The sequence below is a fragment of the Giraffa tippelskirchi genome, chromosome 7 (genome assembly GCF_054371585.1).
Source record: "Giraffa tippelskirchi isolate mGirTip1 chromosome 7, T2T-mGirTip1v1.2.pri, whole genome shotgun sequence".
Lineage (NCBI taxonomy): Eukaryota > Metazoa > Chordata > Mammalia > Artiodactyla > Giraffidae > Giraffa > Giraffa tippelskirchi.
The window spans coordinates 112,244,100-112,257,852 of NC_137281.1; the positions used below are offsets into that span (position 1 = coordinate 112,244,100).

At 49.9% G+C, this 13,753-nt stretch overlaps 2 protein-coding genes across 7 annotated transcripts in view; one reads left to right on the top strand and one right to left on the bottom strand.

Moving 5' to 3' along the window:
- Window positions 1-13,753, top strand: part of LOC145512889 (uncharacterized) — a 324,797-nt gene that overhangs the window by 224,834 nt on the left and 86,210 nt on the right. The window lies entirely within an intron of this gene.
- Window positions 113-3,271, bottom strand: FOXB1 (forkhead box B1). The gene is made up of 2 exons (XM_081507608.1): window positions 2,890-3,271; window positions 113-2,611 (listed from the first exon to the last, which is right to left on the bottom strand). The coding sequence occupies exon 2, from the start codon at window positions 2,559-2,561 to the stop codon at window positions 1,584-1,586; it is 978 nt and encodes a 325-aa protein (XP_081363734.1). The 5' UTR covers window positions 2,562-2,611; window positions 2,890-3,271; the 3' UTR covers window positions 113-1,583.

The following is a 13,753-nucleotide window of genomic DNA, read 5'->3' on the forward strand; positions in this document are numbered from 1 at the left end:
GACAAACTACTCAGACAATGAATTGCAGAAAGGATGCTTAGAGAAGAACTACATCTATCTTTGGTAGAGTTATTGTTTGTTAGCAACTCTTCAAAAACACACACAACTAAAATTTGAATTTACATATTTTAATGAGAAAATATTATTTAGACTAGGTTCATAATTTAATGTAGACACCTTTTTAAAATTCTTTGTCTTAAAACAGGCATGCTGGGAACAAGAACATCAACATTTAAAACACCATGCTGATTCTGTACAGGGAGGGAGAAAAAATGAAAGGTAAAAATGGTACAGCTCTGATGACACTACAACTTTTTTTTTTTTAACTTAAGCAGGTCACACCAGAACAACAGTTTGTTTTCCAGCAAATTACCTAAGATTCTAAAGGAATATAGCAAACAAAAGTGCATTTTACACAGTGTATAATCATTCCTATTCACAATCATTTACATCTCTTTGCAGCCCTTGAGCTTCTCGGAAAAGTTCCTGTAGCAAATAGAAAGACTTGTCCATGGGAGACCTATCCGGTGACACCTCCTTCATGTTACCAGTCAGCTTATCTAAATTCTTCTAGGGTTGCCCTTGATGGTTTCTTAGTTTGGACTTACTTCATTTTCTTTCGTTCGTTTTTCCTTCCAACAATAAAATAAATAGTTAAAAAGGTCTCTAAGTAATCGGAAAGTTAACATCCCAATTAACTTTCCCATACCCACCCCTTCCCTCCCCTAAACCTGGCCAGAAATGCAGAGTAAACATTCACATTACAACAGGTACTTGTAAAGTAGGCTTTGCCCGCTCGCCCGCCAAAGCAATACGGATTCAAGTTCACTGTTTACATTTTACCGGGCGCTTTGTAAACATACAAGGTTACTTTTACTTTGTGTTGAGGACAAACGTCTCCTTCCCAGCTTGGTAGCCTCTCCCCTAAACTCCCAGTACTAGGAGCCTCTGGCAGAAAACAAAACCGAAAACAAAAAAACTCTCCAGAAGCCGGGGAGGCAGGGCCGCTTCTCGGGGAAGCTGTGGTCCGCCCAGCCCCTGCCGGATGGGCGGAGGCGAGTAGGGTAGGAAGTTAGTGGTCCTTTTTCGCGGCAGATTTCCAAGACGTAAACAGAGATCTGGCTCTCCGCTGGGTGGCTGCAGCCCTCAGGGGAGATATGTTCCAGGAAACCTCAGAGACGGTTTCTCTGGGCTTGGAGCTAACGGCGCCCTGTCCAGAGCCTCGCGGATCCGGGCCGAGCGAAGACGCTCTCCTCTCCGAGGAGGCAGGAGGCAGGAACTCCCCTGCCTCTTCAGTGGGAGAGGGTTTCGGGGCCCCGGGCATGGGACAACTTGGCTCAGGCGTTCCCTGCCTTTCCCTCTTGGGGGCGAGGACAACTTCCACGCGCGCCTCCTGGCCCATCTGCAAGTTTGTGTTTCGTCTCCTGGGTCCAAAACAAAAGTTCTCACGGGGAAGAGAGGGTTGGCCGAAGGTGAAATGGACAAATTAGGGTGTCCCAGGTCGAGGAGGGCAGGACTGGGAGCCGGGGGAGGCGAGTGAGCTGGCGGGGAGGGGAACAAGAGGGGGCGCCGGCCTCCGCGGGTCAGTGCACCGCTACTGAGTGCAAGGCTGAGGCCGGGCTGGTGAGCGTTTCGCTGGGAGTAGCGGGGCTGCTTTGGCTGGTGGCTGTTTGAGAGGACGTGGGGCTAAGCGAGGGCGGCGAGTTCGAGAGCAAGGTGGGGATGGGCGCAGGCAGCGCGGGCAGGGCAGGCACTGCGGCCGGTGTGGGCTTGATGGGCACGGGGATGGCGGGCAGTGTCTGGCCCGTTGCGTGACACAGAGGCTTCAGTGGCACGCCATAGGCGCTGTAATCGCCACTTGCCATGGAGATGGGGGTGGCTGAATCGATCATGCCTGCGGAACCGTACACGTGTGGCCAGCCGGTGCCCAGCGAGCTGCCCATGGTAGTCAACTGGTTGGGGAGCGGGTAGGCAGCGGGCACGGGCTGCATGGCGGAGAAGGCCAGACCCCCAGGCATCTTGTACTCGCGTGCGATGATATTCTCGATGGCGAAGGGATGCTTGAACCCTGAAGGCTGCGCTACGCCGCCCAGGTTGTAGGCGGCCGTGGGCATCTGCGGCAGGTGCGTACCCGAGGCGGCCAGCGCGCTCAGGCGCAGCTTGGCCTGCTGCTGCAGGTACTGCGCGGCGTCAGCGGGCTTGCTGGGCGCCAGGTGGTCCGACTTGAGCACCTTGAAGCGCTTGCGGCGCCTCAGGAAGCTGCCGTTCTCGAACATGTCCCCGCAGCTGGGGTGCAGCGCCCAGAAGCTGCCCTTGCCAGGCTGGTCTGGCCGCCGCGGGATCTTAATGAAGCAGTCGTTGAAGGAGAGGTTGTGGCGCAGGCTATTCTGCCAGCGCTGAGTGTTCTCCCGGTAATAGGGGAAGCGGTCCATGATGAACTTGTAGATTTCGCTCAACGGAAGCATCTTCTCCGGCGAGCTCTGGATGGCCATGGCGGTTAGCGATATGTATGAGTAGGGTGGTTTCTGGTCGCTATACGTGTTGCGGCCCGGCCGAGGCATCTTCTTCTTTGCCCCCTCCTAGCTCTGGGTCTGCGCGGGCCTGCTTGGATCTGGGAAGAGGGAAAGATAAGCGGGGGAGGGAGGAGGACGTGGATGCACAGACCAGGTCAACCAGGCTAAGAACAGACTTCGGGGGTGGCGCAAGTAGGGGGCTTTGGCGCTGGATCAGCCAGCGCCTAAGCTCTTTAGCCAGCAACTTTGTGTGTTGAGTGGGACGCAGCCAGGGGGCGCGGGAAGGGAAGCCGGCGAGCGGCGTGAGGGTAACCTGGAAGTAAGCCCGGACCTGGAGCGGGAACTGGGAGTAGAGATGCAACCGTGAGCCACTCACCTTAAAGTTGCCCCAAGTTGCGCGTCCGCATCCGGGGTGGCGCTGCTGCTCGCCTTGTCCCTCCCGGCGCACAGCCAGGGCACAGTGTCCAGGTTCGGCTGTGCTCCGTACGTCTCTGAGCTCAGCAGCTCAGTCCCGCAGCGCCCCGCGCCGCCCAGTCCCTGGCGCTTCTGGCCTTGCGCTCCGCGGGCGGCCGAGCTCGGCTGCGGAGTTCCGGCGCGAACGCTGGCAGCAGCGGCCTCGGGGCTCCGGAGGGCGCTGCTCTGGGCTCCGCAGCTCCGCTGAGCTAGGTGGCTGCCTCCATGTCCTCCCTCGAACCATCTGATAGTTTTAAGCGGTGACAGGAGCAGAAAAGACCCCTGTAGCGGTGCTTCATTAATGTGCCACTTCTTAGCTATCATATGACAATCGCCTTGGGAGGAGGAGGAAGAGGAGGGGGAGCGGGGGATGCAGAGGGAGGGGACTGAGCGAGAGGGAGAGAGCCTGGCCAGCTCTGGTTTCTTTCGCACCTATTTACATGGACACCTTGGCCAATAGGAATCACTTCCAGCTCAAGACTGGGCGAGGGGGAAGAGCCTCTGCCACCGGTGGGAGCAGGACGCGCCGGCCAGGGTGCGCGGTGTGAAGGTATGGGGTGGTAGCGGCGGGAGCAGGGATACAGGCTACAGACCACTCACATTCACAGACCGAGCTGCTGCGCAGATGGTATTTGACACGGAAATTGCTTGGCTATTGGGTTATTTTGTTTCCTTTGCAGTGTATCGGGTTTGTATTGTTGGCTAACTTCAGGCACGGCTTTCCCCTGAAGCAGACCCTTTCCCTGCGCTTGGCATTACCCGGGACTGGTTACATGGGTTATTGTAATGAAAATACACCCTTCCCCTAGTCCTCCGAGAGGCAGGTCAAAGTTTCATTTGACCTTCCTAGGCTGCTTCCTTAACGCGGCACAGTGGGTGTGTAGCTTTAAGCGAGGGTTTTAAAATACAAAAAAAAAAAAAAATACTATCGGACAGCCCCGTGTAAGAGCCCATTTTGAATCTAAGTGTATTGGCCAAATTAAAAAAAAAAATTAAAATAGTGTATCTGGGCAAATAAGCAAGGTCTTCACTTTAAAAGTCCACCAGGAATCTGGTTAGATACAGGATGGACGCTCTGGGGCTGTTGGGGAAGACGGTGTGGAGACCTGGGGAGGGCCTGAGTTTGGTTGACACAGCTGTCTCTCGCTTTCCCCAGGTGGTTTGAAACTGGAGTGAGGGCTGAAAGTTTGCATTTTACAGTCGAAACTTTCTCCCCATCCCCCCTTTTTTACATAGAAAAAGTTTTGTAGGGTTTAGAGGGCCCAGCAAAAGCTGGCTGCGGCCCCATTAAAACTGCAGTACCTTCTAGATTTGCAAAGAACCAGAGGATTTTCCTTTTTTGGAGAGAAGAGGGGATGGGGATGTGCCTAGGATCACCCTGCCTAGTGTGGGTAACTGGTTTCCTTCAGTTTGGATTCATCTCTGGAGATTCAATGAATTATTACCATTATCATCGTTGTCACCATCATCATCAAACTGCTATGAAATAGTTAACCCTGCCCGCTTGCACGCCGTCTACAAATGTAGATGCTAGGCATTCCCACTGGTTTCTGCACATTCTCTAACCTTTATGGTTTTCAAAAGAAATTTCTACTATCTTGTTTTTAAAAACTCAGTACCTGTAGCTTACAATAAATCATCTTCAGTCTGGAAATGTGAGAACTTTTTTTTTTTTTTTGGCAGGAGGAGAATGAGGTGGTGGTGGGAGATTTCTGGGTGTGACGTTTTGACAGTGATATTAGAGCATTATTAGTGTAGCTGTTTGGGGTTAGCATAAAAAAAGATCTTTAAACATGCATGCACGTGTGTGCACTGCACATGCAGGCACACATACACACGCACACACCCTCCATTAACCATAGTTTCGGAGGTGGTCAATAACTCACCAAAACGTAACTTAAACACGGTGAATTTAGGAGATTAAACAATTTCATTAATATTGAAATGGCCTTCGAGTCTGGGCTGCCTTGCTTGAGATGCAAGTGCACGTTTTTCAATATTAACAGAAGTGCTTGAAGAAAAGAATAATATCACCTTCTTAATTCAGAAAAAATAACCAAGAGGAGGAGGTGGGTGCTCAGGGGTGGGGGAAGGATGCTGACCTGTCTCTGGGGCACTACTGGAGAAAGGCTGACAAACCCTCTACAGATAAACCGGTTGGACCCAAGAGGAACCTCTGCAGAGGTTGGGCTGGAGGCAGTGTTACTTGCCGAAATTGCAGCACGCTTCAGCTCCTAAGGAGATGCAGCGTTTGGGGGGTTTCTTGGCGAGGCCAGGATAGGCTCCAGGATCCTGAGATAGGAGCCTAGGAAGCTTAGGAGCTTGAGGGACATGCTACTAGTAGTGAGGGCTTGTGTTTTCCAGACTGAAAGGCTTTGGTCCAGTTTTCCTGCTTCAGAAGGCAACTGGAATCCGAGGTACAAGGAGGGCAAAGCAGAAGCCCTTCTGGGAGGGAGAGGTACTAGCATCGAAGCCCCCAAGAATTTTTAGGATCCTCTAAGAAAATATGTATACACACACACACACACACACACACACACACTCATAGTGTTTTAAGAAGGGTTGGATTCGGAATGTGAAAGATCTCTTTTCGCCCTGCAACAGCCAGGAAGATTCTTTTCGATTCTTTTCTACCGTGTGTGTGTGTGTGTGTGTGTGTGTGTGTGTGTGTGTGTGTGCGCGCGCGCGCGCATACACACACATCCCCTCCCTAGTAGTTCCCGCGTATTAAGGGTGGGGGATGGGGAGAGGGAATGTTTTTGTTTTAACAATTGGCATTTTGTTGCCTTGCAAAGGGTCTTTGTATGGCTGTCGAAATCATTGCTCCAAGTAAACAGAAGATTAACTAAATTCTAAGAGTAAAAACGTTTGGGTGAAAAAAAAATCCAAGTTGGAAGAAATCTCTGTCTGTCTCCCTGGGAAAGTTGTCACCACCAAGTTGGAGACATGGGAGGATATAAATAGGGATTCTCAAAGTTTGGCTCCGGTGAAAATGGGAAGTGAGGCACATTGCCCATGCTCAGGGCTAATTAAAGAAATTGAACCTAATGGAACAAGTTTGTCTTCTGTGAGGAGTGAGGAGTTGTGAGATGCACATTTAAAAAGTGTACTTTGCTGTAAGATTGTACCTTAATTTCCTCCTGAAGATCTACAAAGCCCAGGGGAAGGGACAGATTTGCATGCTCTTTAAAGAGCGTTTTAAGACTGGTATTGTGAAGAAGAGGGGGGGAAGGAGCACTTTCCAGAAATCTTGAAAAGTGCATCAGTCTATTGTATAGAACCCAAAGCAAACAGAAGCTTTGGGGAGGGAGCACATCCGACCTGGAGGCTTAGGGAGTTGTTGGGAAAACTGTATAAAATACACATAAGTCAATTATACCCATGTGCAAACCAACTGGAAATCTCTTTCGTGCAATAGCCATTCATCACCTCCGTGGAGCCCACCACCGACCACCTTTCTGCTTGGAGAGTTCGCAATAGCCTCTTTTCTCACAAGCTGGACCACACACGGCTGCAGATTTTGTAATAATTTATGCTAATTTCCCTCCATAAATCCACAATTCGCTTCAGTGGCACCCGGGCTGCTGAGGGAGTAAAAGGAGACAGAGGGGTGACAAATACAATATTGATTTTGATTCCTTCTGTTGTCAAGCAGGTGTGTGCGCGTGAACGGTGGGGCTGGGGTTTGGGGGCAGGAGTTCGAGGAGAGGAAAACTATCCAGAGCCCATGCCAGCCGCTCCATCCACACTCCAGAAAGTAACGCGCCCTGGTTTGTTAATATTTACCAAACACCAACGGGAGGTGGAGGAGAGTACCCGGCAGCTTCCGAGGGTTTCCTAGGCGCCAAAAACAATACCCGCCTTCCCGACTTGGAAAGTGAACTCCGTGCTGCCTGGAGCGCTTTGGCTAAGCCTTCCTTGGCCCCCTTCTCCTCCTCCTCCTTTCACTCTGGGAGTCCTCCCCTCCCTCTCCTCCATCCCCCCTCCTTCTTTCCTCTTTCTAACGCACTCTTGTCCCTCAGTTTTCTTCACTTTACTTTTACTCCCTCTCTCCACTTTTTCCAGCATCTCTGTAAAATAGGCAGTAAAAGTGCTCGGAAGTAGGGGTGAAGGTCGAGGGCTTGTGCCTCTTCTGACCCGCACAACTTTTCAGGCTGCCTCCCCCAGGTGCCCAGTCCTCTGGTCTCTCTGAGAACCCACGCTAAGGCACTGTGCCACTTTGTCAGTCTTCACCAAATCTGTACTTTGGTGGCATGAAATGACTTAGCTTTCCTTTAAAAAGGATTTTGTTCCAGGGGTATTCAGCACTAAAACAAACTCCCTCAGCCTGTCAGCAGTCAATTTTTGTAAAAAAAAATCGTCCTCCTGAGTGTCCCGGAGACTGTCCTCAGCCTGGCAGCCTGGCATGGCACAGCCTGCCTCTAACCTTGGGGATCTGGGGACCAGAGGGATCCTGCTCGAGAAGTTCTCTCAGCCTGGCACCACTGGACAGCAGGGTCTTGCAGGTCTTTGGGCCCCACCAGAGACCCACACCCAGTTGGGCACTGCATCAGGGAAACCTATTGGCCATGGCTGTCCCATGCTCCCAGGAGTCTGGGCTTGTACTGCCAGCCCAGTTTGATGAAGTCTGGTGGGAAATCAGAGTATTCAAGGAAGAGAGGTGGGGAGGGAACACATGGCACTCTGGTGCCAAGGGCCAATCGGCAGCAGAAGACTTGGCTCCCTCTTCACCAGTGCTCCCCAATGCCACCCCAAGCACCAGGCAGCCTGAGGAGCACAGTTATTTTTCAAACTAGAAGGAAAGAACATCTCACAGGGAACTTTGGATCCAAAGTTGTATTTCATTGGTTGGTGACTAGGGTACATAGGGTTTGGACCTAACTCACATCAGAGAGACTGAGAAACTTTTGATGAGGAGCACACTGCCTAAAATCAATACCCACCCCACCCCCCAAATCTTGCTGGCTTCCGAGGGAGTCAGGAGCCTCCACCTCCTGATCACTCTTTACTCCCATCCAAACCAGGAGGGTGTGTGTGTGTGGGGGGGGGTGTTGATATTCAGAGATGTCTCCTCCCCAGTCTCTGCTGCCTGGCCATGGGTATGGCCTCTGGCTATGGCTGGGGCACCTGAAGTTAAAATCTGTTTTCCTTGGGGTTGTAAAAAAGAGAATGACAACACCTCACACATTATAGAAGTATTTCCCAAGCAGCTGCTCCAGTTTGGAGAGTGTGGAAGGCTCAGTTTTCCCTCCTTCTCAAGCAGGAAAAAACAGTAGCCAGAGATAGAGGCTGGTCTGCTTGCCATCCACCCCCAAGAAGTGCCAACCCCACCCATAGTAAGCAGGCAGTTTCAATGCCCCTGAAAACGACTCTTGCCGGCTCCCCATAATGCCCTCTCTTTGGATTCTGTTTGCTAAATACCATTTGGTCTTTGCTGGCAGTGGTTTGCTCTGAGATTTCGAGGCTTTAAAGCCCAAGTTTCCAAATCCAGTCCCTTCTTTGTACTAATAATTGCATCGCTTTAAATTGGGCATTACCAAACCTACATATGTACTTATCCCAAAGTTATTTGCCAACATTTGGTGGAAGGATTTTTGTTGTTACTAAACCCTTCCCAGAAGTTTTGCCCTGCACTGTGTGAAATAGAAGCAGCAATTCAAATCTATTATTATTATTATTGGAGGAAATATTGCTAAAACCACCTTGGTATTGAAGGGATTAACTTGCTTTTCTCCTAGCCCCTAACTCTGGGGTTAAGACAGCAGTAGATCAACTGTATAATGTGTGCACTGTTCGCTCATTTGTACAAGCAGAACAAAGGTTGGACTAAGCCAAATTGCATTGCACTTGTGAACCGAGGCCCGATGTGAAGTATCTTTTACAGCGGGGGGGAATGAGAACAATTTCGTGTATGTCTAAAAGGGAATAACAAAGCCACTTTCTCGAGCATCTCAAAGTGAAGTAGCGAGGCGTGACATTCCCAGGGTGAGGAGGGACAAAAGCAGGGTCAGGGGGATGAAAAAGAGAATCAAACAGCCACTTTCACATGTCTGCCCTCAACTGCTGCACCTCTCCATAATAGGAAACAAATGTTGTAAAAGGGGGGATTGCTCCCATTCATTCAAAATAGCAAATGATAGCTAAACAACATTGTCAAAACTGAATCAACTTCTGTGCAGTACCACCCAGAAAAAGGTATTGTGTTTTGTTTAATAGCGGGGTGGAGCAAAGGGTCTTTTTTTTTTAAGGGGGGAGGGGGAGAAAATCACCCTATACTTTTCATATTAATTTTCTTTGTCAAGAATTACTTGTTTGCTCAGATTTGGGGGGGCGGTCAGTATCTCTGGTTAGGAAGCCACTTTTTAAATGTTATTTTGGGAGAAGGATTTAGGGAACGCAGAATCGGGAAGGTTTTTAGCTTTATGAGGTGTTTCAAAGCTTCCAATAAGTGGGAAGAGTGTTTTGTTTTCTTTGAATGCATTATCTGGAAAAATTAAGATAGTGATTGCAAGAGAATATTAAGTTAAATCCTGTACAGTAGGTTAAATGTCCTTTGCTCAGAAATTTGAATAGAATCAATTCTGTGGAGAGGGGGAACTGCAGAGCTCTGAAATGAAAAATATCTTGCATCCATAATATTTGTTGGTGCATTCGCCCGTTTTAATTTGTTTTGAAACCGGATAACCTGTAGGTCTCCAGGCTTAAAACCCTGGGCTTCTGCTTTGTTTGTTCAGAGACGAGGAGGAGAGCTTAACCCGGTAGACATATGCAGTATGTGTTTTCTTAATGGCAGAAGCAGGTCTCGCTGAAGTCCACAACAGCCTTTAGATATAATAACTCACTGTGTTCCTGGGATGGTTAAAACTATTTGATTTCTTTTTCTCTCTCCCCCCCCCCAACCCCCCTCCCCCCCAACCTCCCCAACCCCCCCTCCCCCCCCACCCCCCCCCCCGCAACACACACACCTCGTTTGGGCTTGCTTTTTTCCCCTTTGGTCTCCATTCGTCCCCCGCTGAGCTGCCACCCACAAAGCGGGTTTGAAAAAGAAAGAAACCAAAGAAAGAAAGCGGCTGATCCTTACTGGCCTCCCCCAACTAAGAATGGCTGGGAGGCGGGCCCTGGCGGGGCCAACAGCGCTGCCAGGAGCTCGCCGACCCTGGGCGGCGGGGTCCCTGGGCGATGGGATCCTTCCGCTTAGGCAGGTCTCACCTGGGAGACCCAGGACTTTGCTTCTCGAGTCCCAGCGCTGGGTGCCCACCCACTGCCATATGCCCTCCTCATCAGCACCGACTCTGCTCCGGGCTCTCACTTCGCTCACTCCTGGTGGGTCGCTGTGAACAGACTAGCTGTAGGGGATACCTGGTTGCCCCGAGTTTACCAATGCCGCAGAAAGGGATGCACCGCCCTCAGCGTTTCTGTATCTCATCTCTTTCCTTCCCTCTTTCCTCTCCCTCTCTACTCTCATCCCTTCTTTCTCAAACTCCGGTTTCAATTTCCACAGCAGTAGGGATATCAGATTTTAGGTCTTCAAACAAACTAGCTGCCTTCCCAGCAATGCAGTGTCTGGGATCGGCAGTGCATTTCTTCATGTACCCTGCCGGCACAACCAAAAGAAAGGAAGGAAAGGGATAAGGGTAACAAAGCATTCAAACACCCTCACCCTCACGCATGACCCACACACTTAAGCGGTGAGTGGTGGGCCACCATAAGTGATGATGGACTGCAGAGAGGGGGATAAATCATTAACTTGACCGATCTTAGCATCCGTGTAGCTTTTAGGAAACTTCTGCTCTTACAACTGTGGTTGACATCATTCACAACCCCCTCCCCCGCAACCCATCCCCACAGCCACCCTAGTAAACAACCCCTCACTCCCCCTTATTTAATATTTTTACTAAAAAAAATATATTTAAAATAAGCAGTAAATCTGCACTGCTATTTTTCTCTTAAAGTACCTCCCCCTCTCCATCCTTTGGGTGAATCCTGAATCGGAAGGATTTAATTCCAAAAGGCTGATATGCAGGTGATTTTCTTCGGAGTGACAACCATTTGTTTATGGTGGCCATAGTGATTTGATTGGTGGAGTGGATGGCTTCCTTTAACTAAAGTAGGCTGCCTTTTCTTCCCGTGCAGGCAGTTAAGAAAACCTCTCACTTCACCGCCCCCCCTCCCCAACATTTTGGGTTCAAAGTCTTTAACTGGTTCTCCCGAATACCGAAAGTTTGGAGGAGGTCGGTCTTCAGTTCCGTCCGTTCATCCTCTGTTCATTTATTTTTCTTTAATTGCAAAAAAAAAAAAAAAAAGTACATAAATAGGGTAAAATAGAGAACCGTAGAGAGTGGATCAGATCTTTCTTTTTTCTCCACATGTGTTACCCTTTTCCAAAAGGACAGAGGGAGCCGCGAGCTTCCTAGGTTCCCCAGATCTTTGGTAACTATTAGCAACTTAGGTTTTCCTTCGCGTCCGGATCCCCGCGACCTGTTGATGACTGAGTCGCGGAGCACAGAGCTCCGCGTCAAAGTTGGTTATGTAAACTGCTTGTGTATTTCACATTATCATCGCGCTGTCTGGAGGCAATGTAGATTTTCTAAAGATCTAATGAATAAACAACCAGCAACTGCTGGCGGTGTAATTTACATTGTTAATGCCTACATGTGTATAATAAATATGCATTTGTATGTCTTCAAATAAACTCTTTTTAGTTTCTAACCTGTGGTGATTTTTTTTTTTTTCCCCGAGAAGACGGAGGGTGGAGGGAATCTCGTCTTTCCAAGGAATTTCACTTGTGTGGCTCTGGTTAAAAATGGCTCTGCCGTCCAGCTGAGAGTAGAGTCCCTCCTACCTGCCGAGAAAATCTCGGCTGGGTTGGGCCCTCGCACTGGACTCGACCAGGAAGGGACAATGTGCCCAGGAACTTAGCCGCGCGGTCTGGGGACGGCGGCGCTTTCTGTGGGAATAGGAGCCGGGAGAAAGGACAGCATCCACAGGATTCGGTATTCTCCCCCTAGCTATCGCCCTCCCCCAAAGATAAATGCCAAGGACTTCTCTTAGATCGCTATTTAGGTCCGGAGAGCTGGGTCTGCTGTGGCTTCGACAACCTCAAGGAAAAGTTTCCGCCAATTTCGCTACGGACAACCTTCCCCGACGCGCCTTTGTAGACCGCTTTGCGGACAAGCCTGAGGGACAGACAGCAGGGAGAAAAGACAGGGCGCTGACCCGGGTCGGGGTACTAGACTCTGCTTCATCAGCCTCTTCCTCTGGCAGGGCAGGAACACGGACGCTTCTGGGAACCAGCGGTTTCGAGCCGCGGGGTTTGGACGCAGCATAGCTGCTGTTTCAGAAGTCGAACTCCCTCCCAGCGCGTCCCACGCCGCTTATTTCAGGCTGGGCGCCGACGTTTGATATCTCTCCCCTCCACCAACCAGGTGCCACTTTCTTAGCGCGCTCGAAGGCAAATGTCTCATCTTTTCCCGTCCTAGATCTGGAATACATTATTTTAATTAAGTCTATGGCGATTTACTTTCCTCTGAGATCTATTCCACGGTGCAATTAGGAACGTATTGGTGCTGGCTCATATGAATATTCAGGAGCGTGTCAATTAATTAGCAGACAGAGGAATCTCATTGTGGTGCTCAAAACCCTTTTAGTGTTAAGCAGAATTAAGGGGGTATTTGGCAATGTGCTGGATTAGTGAATATTTTATTGTGCACTCATTTAACTTCATATCATAGCACTTACACTACTCTCTGATTTTATTAATTAAATTGCTCGTTAATTTGTCCAAAAAGGATAAAAGTTTTAATGTGCCACCCAATAACTTGAACAGTAAACTTTCGCCCCGCTTGATCTTCGCTCCGGGCCAGAAGAGGACAGATGGCTGCTTGCACAGTCCGAGATGGAGGCGCGATTCCTCTCTCCCTGCACCCGGCAGCTTCGGGGAGAGCAGGCTCTCCGGCTCCCCACACTCGGACAGCAGCCTGGATGTCTGGGAGGGAAGGGCTGGCACCGCAGAGCAACCTATTCGCTTTTTGCCTCCGGGACTGCCTTAGAAATAGGAGTCTTCCTAACTCAAGCAAAAAAAAAAAAAAGCCTTTCACCAGCTCCAGGGAGTGCGGGTGACTGGCCACGGAGCCAATTGTCCAGGCACGCGGGAAGTGTCCTGGTGACCACTGTCAGCGCTCCCAGGTTTCTCAGCCTCCAGCCCCTAAGGCGCGCTGTTTCCCAAAGGCTTGAGCAAAATGCACTTTGTGAGGTCAACACCCGCGACGCCCCCTACAGGCCTGCTGAGCACAACACCCACACCCGTGGCTGCCTGAGGCCTCTTCCTGAGCACTCTGCCCTCAACCGGGGCCACGACTCAGGCTAGGCATCATCTGGGTTCGCACCCACGTGCCGCTTATGCTCACCTGCACCTCCCCACCCATCCTGCCCCCAAAGGTTAGAAAGACAAATATTAAAATTACTTGCACAAAGGGAACTCCTAAAGAGATCCCAAATTAATATGCATGTAAAATTAATTAGTTGCATTTTATGACATCAAAATAAGTACCTGGGAAACAGAACACCTTCTGGGCATTGGGAACATATGCTGGAATTAGAGTTAATTGACTAATTACATAAATTAGGCATTAATTTTGCAACACATCAAGTATAAAAGATATCTCAATTAATTGTGCATAAATTACCAGGTGAAACCGGGCGGGGGTCCGGCCAGGATCCAGGTTCCCGACCTCTCTACTATTTAGGGCCCCAAAGCTAGGCGGCGTGGCAGGCGCCCAGGTCGAGAC